Here is an 18,436-nt window from a genome sequence, read left to right on the forward strand (position 1 = left end):
GAGGAAGGTTAAGAGGGGCAGCTTGGGGATAGATAGGTATTTTAGTATGTGAATAACAAGGAAACAATAATGGGAAACACCATTTAAACGAAAAATTCTAAAATAAGAAGGGAAAGCACTAAAAATATACAGTAGAATCGATGTACTGAAATGCATACTTCACAGAAAATTCTGCTGAACACCCATCAGACTTTCTAAAAATAGCTATTAGATAAGAAAAATCACCCAAAAGTTTGTCACATGAGCAATCCAGAGGAGATTCAGCACACATCCTGGGAGAAAATAGAAAAAGATTTTCCAAAAGTTAATACCTCTTGCAAGTGTTCACATTCTCAACAGCAACACTGACAAGCAGAGATAACGAAATCCATTTTGACACACTGAGAGAAAATAATGTCCTTTCTAGAAATTCTCTACTTTCATACCCAGCCCTATAATTCTCTAGGCGCGTACGTGCTAAAATAGAGAGCTTTAAAAAAAGTCATACAAGAATGCTTCTCGTTCACTCTGTCTTGGAAGATATTTTGTCAACAGAGGAAATCAGGAGGAGTTTATATACCTATGGAAAAAAAAGAATATAAATCCACACAGGAAGCGAGACAGGAGGTAGTAGATGCAAAAGCCTGGCAATCCAGGGATGCAGACATGATTGGAGCAAGCCAGGAACTCTGGCAAGGAGTTCATCCATACCTTCCATTGATGGCTTCTCTCACACTGTTTGCTGGAACATTTTCAAAGACACTATACCATTAGAGATATATTTGAGTACTAGCAGAATGTTGGATTGGATTTATAGTAGCTACACAGACAACTAAACAAAGGAACAATAGCAGCAAAAGCGTGAAACGGTGCTAAAAACATGAAATTGTAGATACCAGTGCATCTACCCGTTTGCTAGGGTCCTACAGCAGCATCTTCATACTTGTTTCTGATCATGAGTACCTTTTAGGGGAAAATTACCTTATATTAAACAACCCAACTTTTCTACTCAAGAAGCTATGTCTTGTGATCTTGGTCAACTCTGTCATAAGCAAACATGGTCTAATCTAACATCAGCTGGCATCTTCTCAGAGGTAAATTCCAGTTTTGTGGTCCCTTCTGCATGATTTATTTCATCTTGAAGGACCAGATATTGAATAGGCAATGATTGTAAATGAAGTATAGCCACAGAGTTTATATTGTTGGGTCTTTGGGTGGCATGACCCCGCCCCCCGTCAGACATTATCTTTATAAATTTCTGTTGTAACTGACCAAATTGTGTAATTCAGTTGTCCGGTGTATTTTGAAAACCATATATATCCTGAGATGGCTTAAATTAAATACAACTTCTATCACCTCACATACTTTGCATTTTTGGTAAGAACCAGCAAATCTAATCAATTATCAACAATATAATGGGGCTTTTAATTATAGCTGTCACAGTACACATTCGAATGCTTGCTTGAGCCTGTCCCTCCTACATAACTGAAGATTGCTGTCTTTTGACCGGATCCCAAATTCCTGTCATGCCACATAGACCAAGGTAACTTCTATAAGTTCCAAGTTTCGATTCCACAAAACAGTGGGATTAGGTGATACTTTGTGTTTGCTTTGTTGTATTTAACATAGTCTCTTCTTTTGAAAATTTTCACATTTTTATGCAATTATCTTCCTTTTAGGATCCCATTGTGTGTGTGTGTGTGTGTGTGTGTGTGTGTGTGTATTGATATATATATATATATATATATATATATATATATATATATATATATATATGTATATATATCAACTGATAGTAGTAGATTTTCCATTTTCATGCACCTAGACACATCAGGAAGAACATGTTTCCCTTACAGTGTAGTGGGGAGACTCCCGAGTCTTCACTAGTGGGGTGCTATGTCTCATCCTTGGATCTTTCTACACTTTATCCTCAGGCCTCCATCAGGACACATAATGATGTTTCCCAACACTTCTAATGAGGTTTTCCTTAGGGGGGGTGTCCTGTGCATGGAATTCTTTTCCTCTTCGTGGTAGAAAGAAGTCAAAGGAAACATTAATAGCTCAGCTCATAAGTATACTTGGGAAGTTTTCCGACATTCTTGGGTATCACCTTCCCATTTCATCTAGTGCCAAGCCTCAGTGTGGGAGGTTTGAATCTTACGTCATTTATTTCCTGCAAGCAGTTCACACTGTAGTGTGAACATCACTTCTCTCCTGGTGTCTATTCTGCCTTCTCTCCTCCATTCTAATGTCTGGTCTGCCTTTTATCTTCTGAGATGAATAAAATCATCACAAGATTATTTTATTATTTAATTCATGACTCAGTCTAAAGTTTCACTACCCTCAAGTCAGTGTGTCCTTCCCAGCTGATACTTCATCACAATGCTACATAAAACGTTTATTGCAGAAATTAGATGAACTGTGAGTGTTCTGATTTCAGTTTCCAAACTGACTAGCTAAGCCTCCTCAGGAGATTTTATATGCTTTTAGACATTTAAAAACATTTAATAAACTCCATTTAATTAAAGGAAATGAATTATTAATCTAGGCTCCTCAGGACAAAGTTATAAAACTATATGATAATTTTCCTAACAATCCAAATGTGTTATATGAATCAGTGATGTTCTGTTCTGAAAGTAAGGCTATTTATATCTGCTGATACACATTTTAATAAAGCTGGAGTCATAGATCCAGTGTCTTCACAAATGCTTGTTCTCCATGAATCAGAGCAACATCTATATATCACAGAAAAAGGATATTTAGTGCTAGTTTGTATTTCTTAAAATGTCCTTCACTGCAGGTCATTCTCTCTGACCATCCCCTTGTACAAATTCTCATCAAAGCCTGGTGTCTGGCCAGTTTCTATATCACACATTTTATAACCTAATTTGCATCATTCCTTTTCCACTGGACCTGTGAAGGCAAAGGTCTTAGTAGACAATTTTCTAGATCCCACTATGCCTTACTTTTATTGTTTAGTCTATTCTCCAAGTCTAGAAAAATATCTTTGCATGCATTTCCTCAAGTCTTTCATTTTATCCCCATTGAACTAGTTTAGGAACGTGTAGCTGTGGACAGCTAGTGTTGGCTACTTCTCTACATACTTTTCTTTTAATTCCAGTTGATCTCAGATGTTCTGCTGACTAGAACCCTCAGACTTTTTGATTGCTTTGCCAACTCATATTCTCTGAAAAGAACTTAACCTGGGTGGTCAGCGTTCCCTCTAAACACCATGCTGACTCAGCATGTCATCTTTCTATCGCCCAAACCCTTTCAGTATCCCCGAGGGCCACAGGGTCTCCTCCACTCTAAGAAGATTTTGGATGCTCTAGATGCTGATGCATTTAGGACATAAGGAGGGGCCATGTGAAAGGAGGGATAAATCCTCCACTGAATGGTCAATTACATGTCCCATTTGTTAAAACCCTTTCCAACTTGAGCTGGAGAGATGGCTCAGTGGTTAAAAACACTGACTGCCCTTCTAGAGGTCCTGAGTTCAATTCCCAGCAACCACATAGTGGCTCACAACCATCTATAATGAGGTCTGATGCCCTCTTCTGGTGTATCTAAAGAGAACAATGGTGTATTCATATACGTAAAATAAATAAATTTTAAAAACAGCAACTCTTTCCAACTCTGTTGTTAATCTCAATATAAGGCCATTCCAAGACAAAGTGCATATAGCCTGAGAGTTCCCACCTCTGGGGAGTGGTATGCTATACCTGAAGTAGCCTCCCTCTTAAGGAAGGCTATTTGAACCATTTTCTTGGGGAAGGGAGGAAATTACTATTTATTACACAGGAAGACAGAGAAGGTGGTGGCAAGATGGGTGTACAAATGCCACTGAAATTCCCACGCTAATCTACAAGAAGGGTTTTCCTCAGGGACACAGTCTCTTATTTAGCAAAGCATACAGAAGGGAATCTGTATACAAAAGTTACTGAAGAACAGAGAAAGAAAGGCACAAGAGAAAATGGTTTCTGATATTCAGTTCAAGATGGAAATGCACGCCAGTGTTCCACAGAGGGGCTACGAATTTTCTGTATTTATGCAATACTCAATAGAGTTCTGAGAGACTCTTGGACCATAATTGGCACTATGTTAAATGCCCTATTTTTGGTGAGCAAATCTTGAAAGAAAGTGTCCAAAGAATTAAATTACCTTCCACTGACTTCACGGTGACTCAGAAGAGAACTGGTAACATTTATAGGAATATAAAGAAGTTCAGAACCTCAAAAAAGAAAACGCAAGATGTTTCAGTGCCCAGAGGTCAGTATGTGTGCAGAGAAGCCCAGGCTGAGAGCCACACTGACAAGAGATGGCAATCAGCTGGATCTGACCCAAGATGCTGCTACTAACAGATACAGACATCAGAACAGTGACAAAAGTGTTTTCCTTCATGCTAACAAGAATCCCAGTTGAATGTCCCAAACGAGGTTATTGGGATTTTTATTTACCAGTGTCTGGGATAAAATGCTCTGTTGAGAATTAAGGAAATACGGAATGATCCACAAGAAAAGATTATTTAACTTGAGTCCACCAACAGAAAACATACGAAGTGAAACAAAAAAAAAAAATTAAATGAAGAATTTGTGAGTTGAGGATCCGTTCCAAGTAACACATTGTATTCTCACTGAAGGAAAGCAAGCAGTGAAGAAAATTTGTAAAGATAACAATTAAATCTTCTTCTTATGTGTGATGGAAGCTAACAATCCACAAACTCGAACAGCTCAGTGAATTCCAAATAAAATTTATGTCAAGGAACATTATCAAGATTCACATAATCCATGATAGGGAAAAGGACCATGGAGGCAGGGAGGAAAATACCTTATCTATAATCCTATAAAGTTAAGGCAAATGGAGACTTTTATAAAACTTGGGTTTGAAACAATATAAATGAGAGATACTGTGGAACAGTAACTTTAGAAATGGGGATCACTCTTCTTTACGTCTGAATAGTGTTTCATCGTGCACATGTGGCACATTTTCCTTATCCATTTGTCTGTTGTAGGACATTTAGGTTATTTCCATTTCCTTGTAACTGTGGGTATAGTTCCAGGGAGCAGAGATAGCCATCATTTGTGTAGCAGATGTTGAATTATTCGCGCAGAAGCTAAGGGCTCTATAGGTCGTCTGTAAACAGACATACAAGGGTAACACTAAATGTGCCTAGCAGATTATCTATATACATATGGATTTAACAATCACAATTGAAGAAGAGATCAGTAATGAGAGAGAGAGAGAGAGAGAGAGAGAGAGAGAGAGAGAGAGAGAGAGAGAGAGAGAAGTATTATTCAGGGGTCTTGAATGCTGTTGTGCAGGAGAAAGAGAAGTGAGGGAGTGGTGTGAACACAGTACTTGTGTATAAAATTCCCAAAAAGATAAAAATGAGTGCAAAACAAAGACATATTCAAGTCATAAATTTTAATGTATTCTCTCTTTAACAAGAACTTACAGTTGTATGAAATATTCAGGATATTCTTCAGAGAGGAGGATGCTGTGTCTATTGAAAGGGATGCAGACTGCTGACAATCCTTACTATTTCTCCATTAGGTTGGTTGCAGATAAAAAATCTCCCATCGTCTCCTATATGTCAGGTCTCTCATCCCTGCTGACTGGTGACTGTCTCCTCTCACTCCCGACCATGACGTTGCCTCCCGTCACCCCCAGCCTTTGACAGTCTCTCTTTGCTCTTGACTACGGACTCTCTGTGGCCATTCCTGATCACTGACTCACTCTTGGTGGTGATCCTGTTTCCCACGGCCCTGAGTGTTGAGTGGTTTTCCTCACTTTTGACACCGAACTGGCTCCTGTCTCTCGTGACTGCTGACTGTCTTCTGTCAGTCCTAACTGCTGCTTGTCTCCCATCTCTCCTGACCTGTAATGGTCTGCCCTCGTTCTTGACCATCAGATTGGCATGAAGAAAGCACACAGTAAGAGCAGCTGCAAAGCCAGCTGTGTGCCCTAGGTGTGTCTAACTTGATTTTGAACTGTGGAATAGATTGTTGTACTATGTCACCATAATACAGCAATTTAAATTCAAATCAGAGACTTCTGTCTGGCCGGTAAGATCGTAAAGGTGTGTTCGATACAAAAGTACGATTTGGCTTCCTGTAGCATGGGCAGATTTAAGACTGGAAATGAGAAACTGGATATTGATGTGATGAGAAACTTCCAAGGAAATTGATTGTTAGAGGGGAGGCCAGGCTACAGGTCTGAGACTCATCGAACAGGGGTCCTCATGTTCACTTTTACCTGAAATAGTTGGTGCCTTTCAGAACATGTAGAGGGAAGGACTAAACTTAATCCACATGTGTCCCCAGTTTTATCACTCTGATAAGAAGACAAGTCTCTCATTTGCAAAGTGTCTTATAATTTAGTACTACAAAAATGTCAACATTTAAACAAATTTCACTTTTATGGACAATATATTTTTAAACAACACAAAAGGAGCTATCACAACCTTCGGTATAAAAACGTCTTCCACAAATACCTCAAGGTCGCTGATAACATAGTGGACTGTTTTGGAAAGATAAATCCACTAACCTTTGAGAGATTTGAGTTCTCCAAAAATCTACCTCTTCTCTATTTTCAGGTTGCAATATTATTTTTTCTTTCTTTATTCTCAAAATATAACTGTGCCATAATTTAATTTTTGAAGCAGTTAAATATGAAATTGTAAATAATAACTGTTAATGTTTTTTCTTGAATACATGACTTCTTATAACTTTACTTGTTCAACGACAGGATAAAAATGATAGCTAAGTAGCAAAACCACTTTAGTTATCTCAACTACTTCTCGCTTCCAGCTTATGAAATGAGTATTTTAGCATATCTTAAAGATGATGAGACAGATAATAAATAGCATATATCAGTGTAATGGGACCAGCGTGCTGGGACCAGTGCCCTGCACATCTGTCGACTTTTCAAGCCCCTGCCGAATTCTCCAGCAGCATCTTGTTTCTGAAAATTGATACCTTGAAAAACCCTGCTCTCCCCATCCATTCTCCCGTCGTCTCGGTTCTAAACTTATGTTCCATATAGATGCTACCATTCATCCCTGTGATGTGTTTCTTTCAGGAATTACAGTTTGAAAGGCTGACCCGAGAGCTGGAGGCTGAACGCCAGATCGTGGCCAGCCAGCTGGAGCGATGCAAGCTGGGCTCGGACACAGGCAGTATGAGCAGCATCAGGTACGGGCTCCCAGTGTTTTCTCTACTCCAAGTTACCATTGCAAGTAGTCCTGTTTACTTCCTTTGAAAGCTAGCCAGGGAACTGGGACACTCAGACGTGAGACAGAAGTTGGAAGGGACCTGAATTAAGATTTAAGTTGTTCAGAGGTTATTCAGAATAGTCTGATTTGTACTTGAAACTCTTCTTAACAAAATCAATACTCGCCCTGAATGCAAAATTTGTGTAATTTTACACAAAGGGAGGCATTTGCTGCAGTGAACTTGTTGGGAATCCGAAGATGTCAAGTCACAGGTTTTGTTTTTGTTTTTTCCCTCTCCAAATGATACAGAACTGCACATTACTAAGATGAAATATTTCGATAGCATCCAAATTGTTTGCTAATGCATAATGCTGTTAAAAATTACTCCTCCAGAAGCAACTGCATATGGAAGAATATTTAGTAGTTTACGGCTGCAAGTGGTCAATCAGTTAGTGTGAAACATATCTTTTCAAACACTTTTATAGTCACTTGATTACTATATATTTATTGTAAGCATATTTATAATAGAATAATTTATAATAAAATAAATTGTCCTCGACGGGATCATGTATAAGGTTTAACTTTCTGTTCTGAAACAGTGTATTTCTTTGCCATATGTTTGACATTGTATTTTGGGTAGTTTTCATCTGTAGGAAGATTTCATGGCTAAGGAAATAGTACCACGATGGGAAAATGGATCCCAATATCTTTCTGACTGAATGCAGGAGTAGTTTGTTTGTATCATTAATAGAGGCAGGGAGGCTGTAGAGAGGCTTCCTCTCTTCCATAGCATGTATGACGCCCCTTGTGAACTTACCCCTAATTACAACACTGCTTTTACAGTTCACTTGTGAGAGTCAGCACCTTAGTCTGTCACAAGTGGAAGGGTGACAGAGATTCTGTTCTTAGGCTCTACAGACAATTTATTCTGAAAGCTGCATTATGAGTTTGGTTGGCTCTTTTTTCCCTGCTCCAAGGTGAGAATTAATATACATGGTGACACTAGGCTTCTGATACTGTTCTCTTCTGAATTGTGATGAATTTTTTTGGTAGGAATATTTGCACCCTGTGTTTGTGAGCTTGGTTATCATTATGAGTAGGATCTTGTTTTCTATTTGCAGAGCCTTTTTGAAGGTATATAGCTTAGTTACATTATTTTTTCTGTGATAAGACACCATGACCATGGCAACTTATAGAAGAAAGAACTCATCCAAGGTCTACAGTTTCAGAGGCTTAATTTCAGAGGCTTAATTTGAGTCATGGCAGGAAAGGAGGAGGTAGGTTTATGAGGCTACATGTGACCACAGACCAAGGCAGACAGAGATAAAAGTGGGCACCATGCTGGCCTTCTTTTCTTCTTTATATTTAATCCAGGATACTAGTATGTAAGACTGTGATACATTCAGGTGGGTCTTCCCTCTTCAATAAAACTCTGAAAGAACTTGTGTGTCATTAGGTACCCATAAATCCAGTCTGTTTGACAGTGGACATTAACCATGATTTAGTATATGAACCTGCTCACCGGTATTTCTGTGGTCTCTGAAACTCATCAAGGAAATGTCCCTAAGAATCCAAACTCACCAAGGCAAGAGGAGTAAGGGCTAGTGTGCTGCTTTTACTTTGGTTTTGCAAGATTGTTTCAAAGTAAATCAGTGGCGAAGAGAAAAATCAGCCTGTATCCATCTCATCATGGGGTTCTGGGTATCTGAAGATCTGTGGACTAAAGTGGAAGGACCTCTAGGAGGCTCCTAAGTCTGTGATTTGGTAGGTCAATGAGCAGTCACTAAGTTGACATCTGTTTTGCTTTGAATTCTGGTATTTTGTTCTCAGTCTTTTTACCTGTCCATTCAATTCTCCATCCTGAGGAACATTGCCCAGTCCCTTTTCTAGGGAATAATCAATTTGGAAATGTATCCAATATTATTCTTCCAACAAAGGTGTATACATTTCCTTAAGCAAGAAAACATGTTTATTGAGTTGAGCCACAAGTCGCTTTTGCAGTAATCCTCCTAAGCTACTATAGATCATACGTTTTACTTTTATGAGAAAATAAAAGAACTGTAGACATATTCTGAAGTTATTTTTCTGAACTAAACATATTTTTTAAAAGAATTTATTAAGTTTTTTTTAATATAAAATTTGGAGCAGAAGTGTCCATCACAAACATTCACATTCCTAATTTCATACTTTTCCACGAATATGTCTCTCTTATCTCTTTTCTAGTTCCTGGCCCTTCTATACATTGTATTTAAATCCTAAAATTACTCATTTAAGATTTCCTATTACCATTTTTTTCTCAACTCTATATAATTGAGGAGGAACATTCTAGAATGATTCTGGGTCCAGCACATCAATTTTTCTGCATAGGTTTCCAATCAACTCTTTATCCAGAAACTATAAGGGCACAGTTAGTGAATGGGGCACCGTGTGTTCATCTAATCCTTCTTTTGCCCATTGTCAGCCCTCTGGTCTTCTCCCATCTGGGCTGGAGTCTTAGGTTACTACATAGAACCATCTAGAATCATATCTATATAGCCACAAAGATAAATTAGCTTAAAGCTGCTGTGTCTTCTTATTACATTAACTCGAATGGGTTTTTAAACCAGTAAAAGTAGGTGTCTGTCGGTCCTCTATTGCCTCCACTGATCCATAGGTAATTCTTCCAAGCCAGACCTTTAGTGTACACACAGGGAGTGGCCAAGAGTAGTAACTGAATGTGGAGATAGTGAGAAGACCCACAGATATCATGTTACATCTCTATTGGGCTGTTGTTGTTGTTGTTTGGGCAACACCCTCAATCTTATCACATATAAACATTTCCATCCTACAAAGTACCGAAGATATCTTATGTCATCTTTCTTTAGATTATATATTTGTACCTAAGTGTCATCATACACGACATATGTCATTTCAGTCAACAGTGTGCCACATGCATGGCCGCAATACCATAGGACTATAAAACCTTACGATGTGATCATTTCAGTTGGTGTAAGTACATATAGTGTTTATACAGCTCACCTCATTTTGCGCTTCTTAGGGTGTCTATGCCTATGTTCAGTAACATAGGACTCTGCATACTTGTCGTGAGTATGTTTACGTAGCAAGTATATGAGACTATTATTTTTCTGGTACATAATTACAATATATGAAAAGTACTAGCTGGCATTTTCAAATAAGAACATATATTCTCACTGTTCATTCTAGTTAGATTTTATGAAAACTACTTGCTAAAATAATTACCTGAAATTTAGGTGTAGCTGGATGTAATAGTAGACTTATGTAAGCTTTAGGCTTATAGAGTATTCTGATATGAAGAGGATGATAATGGCTTTGAAATTATAGTAATAGCAATAACTTTTAAATTATTAAAGATAATATTTACTGAGCAATTTCCATAGGGTAGGCATAATACTGTATGGCTCATATGAATCACATAATGTATTCTAATTACCCTATGTAAGTTTTAATTTTTCCTTTGGAGATGAAGACATTGAAAATATTTTTCTCAGATACAAAAGACATATACTAATTTTTGAACCCTAGTATCTTTCCCCAAATGCGTGGGTTATAATTCTATCACAAAGTATCTGCCTGTGTCTTGAGCCATATGAAGATCCTTCTCTATCTGTTCTGCCCTTTTCACGTTGAGAACACAAACAGGCTTTAACTGACTTTCTGCATTCTTTTATCCATCTGCCAAAATGATGATTATCTTGAGATTATTCATCCGAATATGTTTCCGAGACTTATTCTTCCACAAGTGAGATAAGATGTTATTAGTATAATTATTATATGGAAAGGCCATTCAGTTTTCTCCTGTGAGACTCTGTTTCATTCACAGATTGTCCATGGACATTTAATAAATATTCTAAAATTTGTGTTAATAAAACTGGATACTGTATTAAGTACATTGTTTTAAAATTGACAATAGTCATCTCTTTGAGAAAGAGATGTAGGTGATTTAAAAGTTTGAATGCCGAACATTTATAGTCACTTGGTAGTTTCACGTAATAATGTGTCTAAGTCTTTCTACCATTTTTGAAACCAAGCTTCTTTCCAAAATGTCATTTCAAAAAACTAGAATGTATTTTACATCTAAAAATAACCAATTCACAAAATTTTATTCACAGATATTTTATCATAAAACAGATGGTAGAGGAGGACTATAATGAATTTTGAAATACATTTTGATTGGGAGCAAAATGAAATCTGTAAATGTTTAATTAGCCTAGAAGAGTTTTTTTGCATGTTTCTATTTTGGAACATTTTTTTTTCTCTCAGAGATGTGAAATAATGAGTTTTTAGTTACGTAATTATATGTAAATCTCACCATTGTTGTGCTGGGGATGTGACTCAGTGGTAATTGTACTTGCATAGCCTGCATGAGACCCTAAATTCAGCGTCCATCACCGAATACAAAGAAAAACAAGCACATGTCTATTGTGTTTCTAGGTGTTGGGTAGCTTTCCCTGGGAATGTATTTTCGATGTCTTTGAATTTCTGTTTTCTAGCAATAAAATTGTGATATTGCTTTTCTATATCTTTACAAAGATAAAAGGGAGATTGTAAGTAAGGAGCCTCATAGGTTGTCCCTTGTCAATCTTGTATGTTTTTTCTTTCTGAGCAAATATATGGAGAACGTTTTGATTGTTTCTTTTCTGAGCAACACAGATTATACAAACCACCTCCTTTCACTCTGGACAAAAATATGTATCAGGTAATACAGTGTTTGTACTTACAATCTAGAGCAAACACTCAGAAAATGACAAGGAACAATGGAAGAAAACTTACACAACAAACCTTACAATGAACTTTTTTTTCCATCAATTTTAAGCTATGGTTGTTATGTTTTGTTTTTCTGTTTCACTAATGTTAGCTTTGAGCTTTATTACATCTTTTGTTTGACTCTGTTTGGGTGTTGTTTCTTCTTGTTCCTCTCTCTCTCTCTCTCTCTCTCTCTCTCTCTCTCTCTCTCTCTCTCTCTGTCTGTCTTTCTTACTTTTTTCGTTGTTCTTATGCTTCTTCTTCCTCCCACTCCTCCTTTTCTTCTTCTTTCTTCTTCATTTTCAAGTGTATCTTTGTCATTCATATGAGATCTCTCCAGTTGCTTTCCTTTTTTATGTCACATTTTGTTGTTATTTTTGTTTTGTTTTTCATTTTTTTTGTTTGTTTGTTTCTTAAGGCATTTCAAGCTATAAACTTTCCTATGAACTACCTTCACTGTGCCCAGAGAATTTATAATATTGTTTTTTCATTTGGTACTAAAAGGGTTTTTGTTTGACTTGGTTTTTTATTTCTTCCTTCATTTCTGTCTTGATCTGTCTTTCATTCAGTAGTGAGTTACTTAGGTTTCATGAGTTTTTATATTTTCTGCCCTTTCTATTGGTGAAAGTGGAGAATTGAAGTCACCTACCATTACTGTGTCAGGTTCAGTATATGATTTTAGTATTATTTCTTATGTGAACTTGGGAACATTTATGTTTTGTGCATAAATGTAATTTATTTTATTGAGCATGTAATATCTTTCCATACACTTTCTAATTAGTTTTGGTTTGAAGTCTGTTTTATCAGATAGTAAAATAGCTACTTCTGCTGGCTTCTTGGGTCCTTTTGCTTGGAATACCTTTTTCCATCCTTCTACCATTAGGTAATGCCTCTCTGTGATGGTGATGTACCGTTCTGGGAGGCAGCAACAAGATGGTTCCCGTTTTCTAATCCTATCTGCTAGTCTGTGTCTTTTCATTGGGGAATGGAGAACATGGATAGCTGGAGTTATTAATAAGCAATCCTTACTAATTCTTGTTACTTTGGTGTTGTGATGTTGTTTTTGGCATTTGTTTGCTTGTTTTAGACTTCTCTTGGGTAAATGTTCTATGAGTGTCATTCCTCATGTCTTCTTGGGTGTACTTAACCTTCTCTTTGGGCTCAAGTTTTCCTTCTAGTGTTCTCTTTAGAGCTGGATTGGTATGACATAAATGCAAAATGTTCATTTGTATTTGAGATCAGTGGGCATTTCTTTACTTGTACATTAGAAAACAGCTGGTCCTGGGTTTGTTCCAGTTTTCTTTCTTAGGTTCTTCATCATGTGTACACTGTCTTTTGCAGTCAGGAACTGAATCTTTTTCCTCCTTTTTTTTTGCATCTGTGAGTCTGTGCACATGCACTTGCTCAGGAACATGTTCACATGCAGATTCCAGAGTTTTATGTTGTGTGTCATTTCCAAATGTCTTCCACCTTATTTTTGAGAACTCACATATTACTGAATCTGGAGTTCACACATTAGTGAATCTGGAGAGACTGGCAAACAAACGTTGGGAGATCTTATAATGCCCCTCTTTCTGGAGATAGGCCTTAGAAGTTAAGAAAAAGAAATTAGTGTCTCCAAAGGTTTCAGTGTTAGGTAGAGAGTTTCTGGAAACTCCATTTAATAAAATGAACAGGAAAGGAATGGAAAGTGAGTTTTTATTTGAATTATTTTTAAAACATGTGATGCTCTAGACCAATCCTATACACTTAACTTGTACTAGAAGCTTTACCACTTCAAACCAAGGCTTCTTGATTTGTTTTAATACATTGTGTGTGAATGTATTCTAATTCTCTTTTATCGAGGAGAAACTATCAGAATTTTAAATGTAAGAGATTGCTGTGTTAGCAGCCGGCAGTAAAGATGTTTCCTAATTTGTTGACAGTGCAGCAGGATTTATAAGGCCCAGGATTCTCAAACATCTGCTTGTTTAGTGCCTTAAGAACTGAAGAGGTTTAAAAACTGCCACACATTGTTGCTTATTCTTATGGCCTTATTTGAGAGCGTAGCTCTCAGCAAGAGTTTATTGAAAAGATCTGTCCAAGGAATTGACTGCTGACTTTTCTCAAAATTTAGCAATTAACCTTCTTTCTCTAATGTGTGAATGATGGTGTCCACCTGTTGAGAACTCATTGTCATTTTAACATGCCTCATTTAAGGTAAGTCATTAAATTGTGTCTTTAGGGACTCACAGATTGCCTGTTAAATCATGAACTTCTAACCAATGCTTGGCTTTCCTTTAAGGAGTTCTTGTAGGGTGATGGTGAAGACTGTGGAGTTGGAGCCTGTGAGTTCTAGATTTGAATGTCAGCATTCCATATGACCAGCTTCATGCAGCTCCTCCTTTTCCATGCCCTACAGCTACTTTAATTTGGGAGAATGCTTGCCTTTTTGGTTTGTGACACGGGTTATTTGTAGAAACACAGAAAATTATAATCTTTGGCACTCAAAAATTATTTGATACATATGGACAAGTTTTGAAGTTTTACTTAATTGATCCAAATGTAATATGACAGTGTTCATGTTACATTTATAAAAATGAAAAAAATGCCCCAATTCCCTCTCTCTCTCTCTCTCTCTCCCTCTCCCTCTCCCTCTCCCTCTCCCTCTCTCTCTCTCTCCCTTTCTCTGTCTCCCTCTCCCCCTCTCTCCCTCTCTCCCTCTCTCCCTCTCTCCCTCTCTCCCTCTCTCCCTCTCTCCCTCTCTCCCTCTCTTCCTCTCTCCCTCCCCCCACACACACATACAGAGAGAGAGAGAGAGAGAGAGAGAGAGAGCTTTTTGTTGTGTTTCTTTTAGTTGATATGAGATTATGAATATACCAAATTAAAAATAAAGTATTCTAACCATTTCTAGACAGTAACATAATGGTAAAGATATAAATGTGATGGGTGTGTGGTGTTATGGCCAGGCCACATTGAAGTATCATATTGTTTTGTGTGATACCTTTAGTATGAAATTTGTAGTCAGTCTCATATCGATAGTTGCTCAATACCAGTGAATTCTTAGGTCACTGTTAAAGTATTGATAAAGTGTATTTAATTTTGAGCCACCTGGTACCAAGAAAGATTTGTATCAATGAGATTAATGTGGGAATAGATAAAAGTCATTTTATCACTTAAACCGTAGAATTGTTAGTGTTCTTTGAATACTATCAATTGTTTGAGGTGTTATGGAACCTAAAGGCATTGTGTGGAATTTGTGTCCACTCCCCCCCCCCAAAAAAAAGGAAGGAAAAAAAAAGAACTGTGCCTATTGCCTTATGGTTTGTGCCAAGGACACTGCAAAATAAAAACAATGAACATGGGTTGTGATGTCCTCTAGTAAGAAGAGCAGGAATGTAGGAAATCTATTATACACCCATCAATCAATACAAATCTTGGGTACTATGTGCCTCACAATATAAGATACTGGAAATCAGCTTCATATAAGAAGGGAAATTTGTCTTCTCTTATACAAGCTATAGTCTTAAGAGCCTAGACCAGTAGGCTGTTGTTTAGTGACAGGTTCCCTAAGGGAGAGAGCGGGGCATCAGAAAGTAATGAAAACAGGAAAACTAGTCAGGGGGTCTCGCACAAGCTGTGTGTTACGGCAGCCAAGTTTATGATTTGCAAGGGAGAAATAGGACAGAGCCTGCAGAAAGTTAGTGTGTAATGGGATGAAGTCAGCCGCAAGCAGATCAAGTAATGTTTCATAAGGCGAGCAGAATAGCTCCTCAAGTGTGTCAGAGACCAAGTATTCAACAGGTTTGAGATTAGTAAGTCCAGTCTCTGCAGGGCGATATCCAAGATGCTAGGAAGTGAATGAAATGTTAACTCTTCTAGGCCCTGGTCCCAGTCCCAGACTAAATTCTGCCAAGTTTGCCCCAGGCAAGGACATGGGTCTAGGTTTTCTTTCTCCTTTCATGGGGCACCTGTGGGAAAGCTTTGGTTGACCTGACGCTCCGTGCTTACTGCTGTCTTAAGGATGACACTTCATTCAGCTCAACATCCTGCCTGTGTAACAGTGGTTCTCTTAAATGTTCACAGCACAATGTCTGTTGAGTCAAGCTTTGTGTTTTTGCAGACTACTCTTTCCCAAGAGAAGACACGGAGAGATGATCAAAAATGCAGAGGAAGGAAATGAAATTGGTTGCTTTCATTCAGGGCAGAGCTACCAAAGTATACTTTCATCTTAATCTTGACCATTTCAAGTACTTATTAGTCTGGCTAATGAACTAGCATTCTAGAGGGAAGACGTTAATCATAAACTTGTTTTGTGTGTAACACTTGGAGCCAGAACAGAGGAATCCTAAACTAATGAAGAAACAAAGCTCCAAAGAATATTTGAATGGTTTTAAAGAAATAATGAAAACTGAAGAATAAGGAAATCTTAAGGAAAAAGTAGAGGAACTGTTGGTGGTAACGTCAGGGGATTGGATTTCCAGTTTTTCACAGAAGATTTAACTGGCTTCATTCTAGGGAGAATTCTTTCATTATAAGTCAGAAAAGTACAAAGCAAGAGAAGCTCTGAGATGCTAATTAGATCCAGTGATATTTTCAAGCAAAGTAATTCTCATATAGTAGACTAAATTATATATTGTTTTTGAAAATGTTATCATTTATTACAGGGCTTTAGTTTAATGTAAAAAAGAATGCATTTTAAATTAGGATATATAAATATAATTTTCAGAAGCAATAAATCAAGATAGTAGCATTACAGTTTGAATATATAATATTTATAAGTCATGAGTTTTAAGAAAATGTCTCTGGCCAATAGCTATTACTAACTCCTTTTTGTCTTTCCGTTATCTCCCTCAGGAGGTCAGACTAATGCATTTCTGAATTTCCCATTTTATCATTTCCTTAAGTTCTTTATATTTTCCACACAGATTCATTTAATATATAAAATGTTTAATTTTCTTGTTTTTGAATTTTACTTATATGCTATACATTTTTTTTGCGAACTGCTTTTTAAAAAAATCTCATTTCTCCATTTCAGGATCCCTTGTGTTGGTGTGGGTGCTTTGTAGTGGGTGCATTTTCTTAGCTGATACCTTCTACGCCATCATGTGACTATGTTCCAGGGACTCTGTTATATATGCAGCATTTTCTCTAAATGTGCAAGTTTTAACTCCATAAACAAATGCCTGAGAGCATAGCTGAATGACGTTCATGGTGTGGGCAAGCTTTGTTTCTCGTGGGTATGGGATGAAGAGCAACAGCCAGGGCGTAAGGCTAAGAAATTTTCCAATTCTTCCCACGTACTTTCAGCAAATGCTTTCCGAATTATTATTTGTTCTTCTAAATCTGGTGCATTTGAAGCTGTCATTATTCTAATTTCTGCTCTAATAGAAGACGAAACACATTTATTAGCTATTGGTGTTTACAATGTCCTAAACGATATTCATGCATTTTGCATATTTTTCTTATTGACATTTTCATTTTAACTTAGGTATTTTCATTCTTAATATATTCAGCTCTGCTGGTTGGACACACTATAGTCTTGTTCTCCAAAGTCTTCGGCTTCCTTCACCTGCTTGTCTCATCTTTTGATAGACAGATTGTCGGCTTCTTTGTTTTCTGTGTGATTTATTTGTTTGGTTGCTTGGTTTTGTTTTTATTAGCATGCTTGTATCTTTCCTTCTTGGTTCTAGGTTTGTGTTTCCTAGGAACTTTCCAGCCCCCAACCCATAATATTTAATTTTAAATTAAACCAATTTAATATCTATATGGTTACAATTTGACACAAGCTAGAGTCATCAGAAAAGAAGGAGAACCAGTTGTAGAAATGCCTCCATGAGATTCAACTGTAAGGTATTTTCTCAGTTAGTGATCAGTCGGGACGGACCCAGCTCATTGTGGAGGACCACCATTGTGGACTGGTGGTCTTAGGTTCTATAAGAAAGCAGCTGGATAAGCCATGTCAAGCAAGCCTTAAGGTGCACTCCTCCATGGCTTCTACATCAGGTTCCAGATTCATACCCTGTCTGAGTTCCTGTCCTGACTTCCTTCAGTACTGATGGAAGAGTAAGCCAAATAGACCCTTTTCTCCCCAACTTGCTTTTGATCATGGTATTTCACTGTAGCAATAGAAACCGTAACTAAGATACCCAGTCAGTGTTTCTTTCGGGGTGGGGGGGGTTGTCTTTCGAAACTTGCTTTTGAATCTTTAAGTAATATAAGGGATTAGAATAGTGATCTGTGTGAGTTCCCCATTCATTGAGAACGTAGGAGTTTTTAATGTTGCAATCTGTTGGTTGTTTTAAATTCAGCATATCAAGGTAGATTCAGTTTTCCTTTTCTTTTTTCTTTTCCCATGTAAACAGCTAATTGTCTCAACAGCCGCTCTTCAGTAGACTTCCGTGTGCTCCATAAACTTCGGTGGTGTCTCTGTAATGAATCACATTTTCACAGCTGTGTGGTCTACTTCTGGGAAATTGATGCTTTATGCTACAAGGCATC

General features: G+C 37.5%; 1 protein-coding gene across 5 annotated transcripts in view; it reads left to right on the forward strand.

The window, feature by feature from the left end:
- Ctnnd2 (catenin delta 2) overlaps window positions 1-18,436 on the forward strand; it is an 810,313-nt gene that overhangs the window by 291,215 nt on the left and 500,662 nt on the right. For 2 of the 5 annotated variants that reach the window (XM_028767562.1, XM_028767558.1), the window contains one exon: window positions 7,060-7,172. Coding sequence is in view for 4 of the 5 variants with exons in the window: in XM_028767558.1 (XP_028623391.1) it covers window positions 7,060-7,172 (113 nt within the window). In the remaining variant the exon portion in view is untranslated. Of the gene's footprint in view, window positions 1-7,059; window positions 7,173-18,436 lie in introns of those variants that run through there. The other 3 variants (XM_028767561.1, XM_028767560.1, XM_028767559.1) reach the window with 2 other exon arrangements.

The sequence above is a fragment of the Grammomys surdaster genome, unplaced genomic scaffold (assembly GCF_004785775.1).
Source record: "Grammomys surdaster isolate TR1022 unplaced genomic scaffold, NIH_TR_1.0 174, whole genome shotgun sequence".
In the NCBI taxonomy this organism is placed as follows: domain Eukaryota; kingdom Metazoa; phylum Chordata; class Mammalia; order Rodentia; family Muridae; genus Grammomys; species Grammomys surdaster.